The sequence below is a fragment of the Aphis gossypii genome, chromosome X (assembly GCF_020184175.1).
Source record: "Aphis gossypii isolate Hap1 chromosome X, ASM2018417v2, whole genome shotgun sequence".
NCBI classification, from domain to species: Eukaryota; Metazoa; Arthropoda; class Insecta; order Hemiptera; family Aphididae; genus Aphis; species Aphis gossypii.
Genome location: NC_065533.1, coordinates 41,658,325 through 41,667,588, shown reverse-complemented (window position 1 = coordinate 41,667,588; position 9,264 = coordinate 41,658,325). Strand labels below are relative to the sequence as shown.

General features: G+C 39.5%; 1 protein-coding gene across 1 annotated transcript; it reads left to right on the top strand.

The window, feature by feature from the left end:
- The first annotated feature begins 1,224 nt into the window (after positions 1-1,224).
- On the top strand, positions 1,225-9,264 carry LOC114123502 (phospholipase D C). Its single transcript, XM_027986508.2, has 2 exons — positions 1,225-2,258; positions 5,932-9,264. The coding sequence occupies exons 1-2, from the start codon at positions 2,070-2,072 to the stop codon at positions 7,735-7,737; spliced, it is 1,995 nt and encodes a 664-aa protein (XP_027842309.1). The 5' UTR covers positions 1,225-2,069; the 3' UTR covers positions 7,738-9,264.

The following is a 9,264-nucleotide window of genomic DNA, read 5'->3' as shown; positions in this document are numbered from 1 at the left end:
GCGGCGGATCGGATGGGGAAAGGGAATGGTGCTACGACGGCGGCCGACCTCGGTTGGGCGCTATTCGCGCGGTAGGTATGTGGAAAATTCTAAAGCCATCGCGCTCTGGTCGGACGGTTTTGCGAAGTTTGGCTGAACGCTTTCAACCGAACCGGTCCAAAGCGAGCTTTTGGTGCGCAAAACGAGCCAAAACCCGAGAGATCCTACAGAGATGTGTCGAAATCGTTGTAATCGATAACGATTAACGACTCGATTCGACGCTAAGTCGCTCGCAAGACAAGACGTGTCCGTCTCGTCGTGTCAAGAGCCCAGGCGTCGATCGCACGAGTCCAAAGCGTTTTGTTGTCGTAGCATTGCTCGCATAGTTTCACCTGAGCACGTGCATTCGATCGCCGCCGTTGATAAATGCATAATATTATAATCACCCGACGACGTAGAATGTATAGATAATAATTTACCTACGGTATAATACCGTCAGGAATATGGACGGTGTAGTAGAGTACCACACTCCGACGGAGTGTAATAGACAATAACGAAATCGTAAGAGCATAGATAAGTGAATATAAAAAAATTGAAAAAAAAAAAAACAGAAAAATAAAATCGGCGGCGATAAGCGTCGTTCGGTGCGCGTGCGCTCCTACGTAGGTTGCACGTGGTGATAAAGTATTACATGTATGGTATCGTCAGCGTACTATAAACCACACACATGCTGCACACACATTAATACGATTTATATATATATATATATATAATTCGACGAGTCGCTCTACCGCCGTTTTTGGTGCGGCCTTTGGATTCGGCGGCGGCGGTGGCGACGGCTACGCGGCGAGAGCGCGCTGTCGGCCGCACCACACGGTCGTCGTGTTTAGATATTACAAAAATATGCGCGCGGACGACGGTGTGTGTGTGTAATGGTCGTGCGGTGTGATCCTCTCGTAAAGCGGCCGCGGCGGAGGAGTGGTGTAGTAGTGGTATAGTCGGGTAAGCAGTATAATATAGTAACGGTACGAGCGCGGCGGCAGTGGAGGGGGAGCGGCGCGCGGACTGTACGATATCGCGACTGTACGGTGGGCCGACGGTGATGGCCGACCGGGCGAGGCGGCGGGGCGCGGGCGAGAAGTGGAATATACATTATACACTGTATAGTTATAGCCGGGTGTGTGTGCGTGTGCGTTTTGTGCATTGGTATAAGCGCGCGGAGGAAGCAGTGAAGTGTCGCGTGTACGGTGGGCGGCGGGTCGGTGGGTGAGCGCTGGCAGCGCGGCGGCCGTGGCGCGGCACCGGTGGCGGGGGTAACAGCAACAGCGAAGGAGCGTCGTCAACAACAGCGGCGGCGGCGGCGGCAGTGTTATTCACGAGCAACGCGCCGTAGCGTTCCGTAGCCAGCCGCCACACACACTGTGCGTCCAGCTCGTCCGAGCGCTCACAAACACGACGACGTCTCTCGCGCGCGCTAGAATTTTTTTTTAAATTCGTGCAGCTGCTGCAGCACGCCGCGATTAATTATTTTTTTTTTGTTCTCTCTTTCCGCGTCCAACGCGTTCTGCCGACGTCGCAAAGAAAACAATAATAATATATTTTATTTTTTCCAATCGTCCGTCGCGAACGGATTTGCGATTTTAAATTTTTCCCCAACCGTCACCGACGACAGGCAGGGGCCTGTCCGATATTCCGTGTAATAAATCATATAATAATAATATTATTATATATTATTGTACACGTCCATCGCATACTTCTGCGGTATCACGTTTTACGTTTTACCGCCGTCGCACTGTCGTCAGAGTAATCGCCCGAACGACGTTCGCGATCCGGGGCTGCACACGCACGTCTGTCCTTCAGTCAAGACGGAGTTTCACGCAGACGAACCCCGGTGGACGGAAACCACTGTCATCGCAGGCGTTAGCCGTATATGATGTTGGCCCGGCGCCGGAGACGCCGATACCGACGTGACAACGCCACAGCGACCGTAAGGAAGACAGTAGTAGCAGTGACCAGTGGAGCAGCATCAGCAGCAGCGACATCGACTGTTGGACACATCAGCAGTGCATTAGTGACGAACGGCAGCAGACATGACAACGACGGTGGGTCTTCTGTCTCCCTTGTTGCCTCCGACCGCAGTCACCGCTGCCGTAGCCGAAGAGCACCAGCAACAGGATTATTATTACGTCCCTCCGCCGCAGCCGACTCGCGTCGTACGCATGAAAATGTGGAGTGACGACGACGACGAAAACAATTATTGCGCCGACGATAATTCGACGGTGAGCATAAAAATAATATATAAGTAGTTTTTTTTTTAACGGTTATTATTAGAATCTGGTAGTATAATTATAAGTTATTAGCGTTAAGACACGGGGTACTCGGTAATATATTATATTTATTTGTAAATAATCGTTTAGTATTGTGGCGGACTAGGGTTATTGTCGAGTTAAAAAAAGTGGGTGTGAGCAAACAAAAATAAAGGTTGACGGAAAACAAGTGGCTGGAAGTCAAGAGGCTCGTGCGCGAAAGCGATCCCGCACGATTTAAAGTTCCCGCCAACCGTCGTCGACGTCGCCGCCTCCTCCACCGATACCGCCTCCTTCGTCGTCGCGGGGTTGACGGCGGCGGTGGCGGCGGCAGCGACGACGGTTAGCGTGGAAAAACATGTGCGTGATGATAACGACGTCTCTTTTTTCCTTTTATGTTTTATCGTTTACGAGTGATAACTCGTCGACGTTGGTTGGCCTTTATTTTCGCTCACCAGCAGCTTTTTCTCCAAATTAATGCTTTTTGTGGTCGTCCGGGGGGGGGGGGGGGGGTTAAAGTTGTCCGACGATCACATATTAATGTCTAATGGGTCTAATACGTTTTGCTGTCCTATTGGGGTAATTTTTTTTTTATTACGAGTACCTACTTGTGTATAATGTAAATATTTTAATATAGTAATTAAATAATATCGTTTTGATATTTTATTATAGACATCGACTTTCCGATATTTCTTTTAATGCGTATAAAAAGCAAAAGTGTGTCACGTATTAAGAGATAATATCGGAATCGATCGATTTTAATTCGACCGGAAAATCGCTACGTCGAACGCCGGCAGTAGGTATAGGTAGGTATTGCGTGGGGTCGCTGCTGTATACACGGCAACGGTGGTCAGTGGTTTTAACGATTTTGCGCGGCGACCAAATGGGTGCGCGGAATGGGTCGGTCCGAGTCTGGGTGATTATTAATTAACGGCGGATCGATGATGTGGGACTCTCCTCCGTCTGTGACCGCCACAATATCTTTTTATATTTCGTACCGTATTATTACGATATGATTACACGAGTGGTGACTTTAATATCAGTGTTTTTTTTTTCCCCGATTAATAAGTGGTACATACTATTATGTTATCATAGAAACTAGTATTTAGTCTTCGTCGTCGTCGTTGTTGTTGTTGTTGTTGTTATTATTGTCGTCGTCGTTGTACTTTTGTCGTGGTGGTGGTGTTATTCGTATATAGTGGTAGTAGAACGGCACATTAGAAAGCAACGTAGTACGACGCGGCGGCGCGTAGGTTGATACCGCGGTGGTGGGGGAGAAAGAAGTATGCGGAGAAAGTGTGTTAACGACACGCCACCGTCGTCGACGCTATAAAATTATAATAATAATATAATATTGTAGCGAATATTGGACGTGGGTTAGTCGGGGTTACTCGTTGCTAAAATACGTCTCAAATTCGATGCAAACCCTCTGTATTCCGACATGGCGCACATCATCGCGGTGTCGGTTACCGTTTAAATGTTCGAGAACACTGATCGACGATCGACGGAATGGTTGAATGATCGATTTTCCAATAATTATCATAGGTATCGTTATTCCGTGCGTTAAATAGAACACTGCAGGATTGTCGAAAAGGAGCGTATGGATATGTTTTATACGCGTTTGTAGGACCGAAATGTTATACAATGATATTATACGTTTATTTGGTCGGGTTTCTTCGGCGTAGGGAGGGGGATTACTTATAATAGCAATAAAGACCGAAAATACAATTTCATTACATAATTACGTTCGTTAAGGCTACGTGTGTAAGAGACTCTCGTGTGCACCTATTGGTGCGAGAGGGCCGTTACCTGCGTTAGGAAGGGGTGTATTCATCCCTCCGCGAAACCCGTCCCACGCGCGGACGAGCCACTGCTTCCTCCTCCGCCGACGTCCGACAATAATAACAACATACCTATAATAAAACGGGCCGTTTCATAGGAATTTAGGTGCGCGCTTCGGGCTCACGACGAGTGCCATCCCAAGTTCAATGGGTTAGTAGGAGACCGCCGTTGCAATAATATTATTATTTACCGTATATTACGTACATCTATAATTTATACGGAACGCTTATGTACTTACGAGACTTTTGGGAAGTTTTTGGGTGGCAGTCGTAATTCTGTTAATCGCAGTTTTACGTTACCGCGATGATGTATCGCATAAGTAGAAATCACTGAATAATATATTATTATATATTATAATAATATAATATATATCTTACTACGTGGTAGAAACTAGAATAATAATATAATAACGATGATACTGTACGACGTGTAAGAAGGTAGCGGAGCACGTTTTTTTTTTACTATCTCGAAAGCGTTCTATCGGGGTTTACCGTGGCGTCCTAATTCATCGGGTTTCGCAGTTTTCCGATTTGAACGGACGGTTATTATAGTACAGTAGGTATATATCGACAGTTTAACGTAAAGGTTTTCCTCGCACACGGTGTCCCGACGCCATCTACACTGGTACTCCGGAGAAAATCTTACTGAAATAGTTACCGAGTCGGTCGGACAGATAGCGTCGTTGTCACCGCCTCTGGATCGCATGTCGAGTCCGGTCAGCAGCAACACGTAGAAGGCAAACGACGTACTACGTGAAATCTAAAGAAATACAATTTATATAATAGTTTTTTTTTTAATATAATATTATAATAATGTATTATTAATCAGTGATTTTGAACATTTTTTTAAACACCTCACATTGCGTTTTTACAAAAAAACAAAAACATTAAAACACTAAAGGTGTTACTACCACAATATAATTATTTAATTTTTTTAACAAAATTATTTCGCGGAATCTTATTTGAAAATCGCATAATAATTATTCGAACGCCAAATACTCGAAATCCGTAAATTACCGTCACAACGTTCAGAAATAGTGATGGAATGCTCATAATTTTATAACGATAGTTATAAGAAGAAAAAAATATTTCTGTCACTGTCGTTATTGTACCCCTGGTGAAATAGGATTATAACATATATATTTTTAACATATTTATGTTTAACGTGTTTTATTTATTTTTAATCACATAGATACGAATGTAGGACAGCTTTGTAGTTTTTTATCTGTACATCCTAATCCAATATTTCAATAACTTTTTGCATTCAATTGTGGGAGCTTATAAATTATAATTGTTGTTCGATTATTTGTTAAACTCTTATTATTATTTTTACAACTCATTGTTCAACAAAGATTTTTTGTGTTTTTATTACTGAAATTAATTTTTTTGTGATAACTGAAATTAAAAATAATTGACTAGCTTAAACATTTTTTTAAAGGCTACGTATTTTAATATAATATAATTATTAATTATACATTTATGTGATTAGAATAATATTATATAGAATATATGTTATAATGCATATTTAATATTATAACACTTGGCGTTGTGTGCTACATTGTGGACTTGTTGATATATACTTACTATACATTTGTTACAAACGACTTATTCCCTATTACGTAATATTAATAAATCATAATACAAAATGTCACTACGTTTAAATCGAACAATAGCTCATATTATCAAACATAAAATATAAAAAAAAACACTTTACAACAATTATTATAATTGCATTTATACATTTTTTATAGCAATATATTTAATTATCTAATATTTATTTTTTTTATTTTTTTTTTTGCCAACAGAATAGTTTCTTATTACTGAACAACATGGGTATTCATGTTCCTCCGATGACAACGATAAATACAAGCATGTCAAATGAAACTGGCAGTGAATCAAATGCGTGTAAAAGACGGTTATCCTCGTCATTAGAAAATGATCATATTCCTAAAATAGCTAGGCGTATGCTTAATAACGAGGACCTTTTGCAAAATGATCACATTGTCGAGCAATTGGATACGGCGTCTCGACTAGACGAAGACGACGCGACATCATCAATTGTTGCAGCTATAGCGGCCGTTACTGATGATTCCGATTGCAGTATTGACGACGACGATGACGATGAAGACGATGACGACGACGAAGACGACGACGACGATCAATATTTGCCGGCCGGCAGTTTGTCACTATCCTCGTCCAACAGTAGCAACGTCACAAACTCCACAAATTCTTCGTCACTATCGCCCTCCCAACAGCATCACGCTCAGAATCATTGGAGGCAAAATCACCAACAACAGCAAACCATCAAATGCGACACTAACGGTAAGTGTTATTTGGATTTAGGTAGCGGTGGTAGCAGCACAACGCTGACAACGACCATGACTACGATGCAACCGCGAATCAACAGTGAACCGGAATGTTGTGAACTGGGGCGTTGTGTACCTTCAACGCAGTGCTACAGACGGCGCAGAGCCGCAGTATTTGACGCTTCAATGCGCAAATTAGGAAAATCGAGCGGTGGGTCTGGAAGTAGCAGCTCACAACAGAGCTGTGAAGCTGGACTCCGGAGGTCCGTTCTCATTTGCAACACGTTAAGATTGATCGAACGTGAAATGTCACGAGAAGCTGCTGCCGCTGCGCAACAGGCTCAACAACGGCGTTGCTGTGCATCGACAACGTCGAACACGTCACAGCAAATGATACAACAGCAACAAATCGATGTTTCACACCAACACAACAACCATAACAGCAACAACAACAGACGATCTCCTACACCGTACCCATCGGAATACAGAAATGGCCGACCGGAAATGATGGTCGATCATAACAGCAGTAGCAGTAGCAGCAGCAGCAGCAGTAGCAGCACAACCGATTCCATAGACTCTGGTGTTGACGACGAATACTATTACGACGAAGACGAAGAAGACGACGATCATCATAGCCATAACACAGGGATGGCAAATAATCATCAGGATCTAAACAATCATCATCTCCAATATTACCATTTAAACGGAAGTATCGAAGACTGTGACAATTATATTAATTCTGACGATTACGACGAAGACGACGATGATGAAGACGACGAAGACGAAACTAATAATTCGCCTTTAACGGAACTACAAATTTATGATAACAGTTTCAATAACAAAAGAAACACGGCGTTGAGTATTGGTGATAACCATTGTGACGATAACATACTACCACTAATGGGCAATAGTAACACGACGACGGTTACGTCTATCGATTGGGGTTCAGTTCTAAGTTTGTCGTCGTCGAATAGCAACAATAATGGCAATAATTCGCAGTCTACATCGTCGACTTCGATAACAATGATGAACAATATGGATAGCGATTGTGATGATATCACAACGATAATATCTTTGCCAAATCAAGATCGCAAATCTCAACAACATAAACGTAGGAGGCGACACTATAAACATCATTACCATCATAGTCAAGTTCATACGAAACACAGACATCACCATTCCCATAACCACCAGAGGTCGCAAAAACGTCGAGAGCGTGGAGTAGCATCATCATTACCAATGTCAAAAAACAGGACAACAAATTATCAAGTACTGTCCCAAGTAGGTTCTTGTAACAACGAATAGATAATCTACATATTTTATAATCGCAATAATACGCTCATTGGAAATTTGCTTCAAACTTTTAAAAAAGCATCAACACTATGGTGTCTGACTTTGATGTTACAATGGCAAACTATATTTACCTAGATGTTTACACGTGTACCTGATAGATCACATATTAAATAATTATATTGAATGTCTACCTACAAAGGTATGGATATGCAAATAGCAACCGACAAGGATGGCTGTGTAATATTATAACCACCGGGCAGCTCAATTATTATTATTATTTTTTAATTTTAATGTAGGTTATGTTATACTTTATTATCTCTTATAGTATATATTTATGCGGACGTATGTTTTTTTTCAAAATAAATAACAACCAAATATTACTAAATTTTCCATCATAACACTTTCACCATAACAATTAAATGTTTTGCAATAAGTATATATATATATATATGAATGCGTTGATATTATGTCATATAATATGTTAAGAGACTCTTGTTACCATTTTAAAAGTTTTATTATAATATAATATATATATAAATTTTTATATATATATTATTATTATTATTATTTGTCGTATCGTAATATTAGACTTTAAATTATTATATTACAATCAATTGTTTTTAGACTTAGGTTCCAAATTTCAGTTACAGATAAGAATCCCTCCCACAACAAAATAATATTAATTTATTATTAAATATTTTATAGTATCAATATAAATGTTAACTATACCTTTGATTTTTAATTTGAACCAAAGTTATTCAATACACAATGTGAAATATAAAAACATATTTTATCTGATGCGGCCTATTTTGTATTTGACAATTTTTGATACGAAATGTATCATTCTATCCGTCCATAGGTAATGAAACACAAGATAAAAATTATCAACTTACAATAATTAACAGCTGTATCTGAACAAAATTAATTTATCGTCCAAATAGTAACATTTGTTTTTTTTATCGAGATCTCTGTTTTCTTTTAAAACTTTTATTTGTATGTATACAATCAATTTGTTTGGTTTTTTTAAATAAGAATTAGGGTTTTGGTTAACACTGTAAATTAAAAGTTGTGTTGTCTACAAATTCAATTATGTACTTATTAATAAAATTACTTTGTAATTACAGTATTATTAATTTAAATAATAAAATTTATAAATATGTTGAAAAAGCAATAATAATAAGTAAATTAAATTAATTTTTACTCTCTGAATGCACTGATGATGTTTGTTAATAATAATAGTAAAATATTGTAATATATTATTAATATCGAAGAGCTGCTCAATGAACCAATATTAGCAACATTGTTTATGAAATTATGTAATTAAAAATATAAATTGTATAGATAAATAAGTTATAAGTATAAATATATATAAACGTGTATAGATATAAAAATCATAATGTTTATCTAATGAACAGAACATGTATAATGTATAATATATTATATGATATTGTTGTGGTAATTTAATTGTTTTACCATAATCAAAAGTCGAAAATTACAATTATTTTGTTAAAATAAATAAAGGATAGGTATATATGTGAA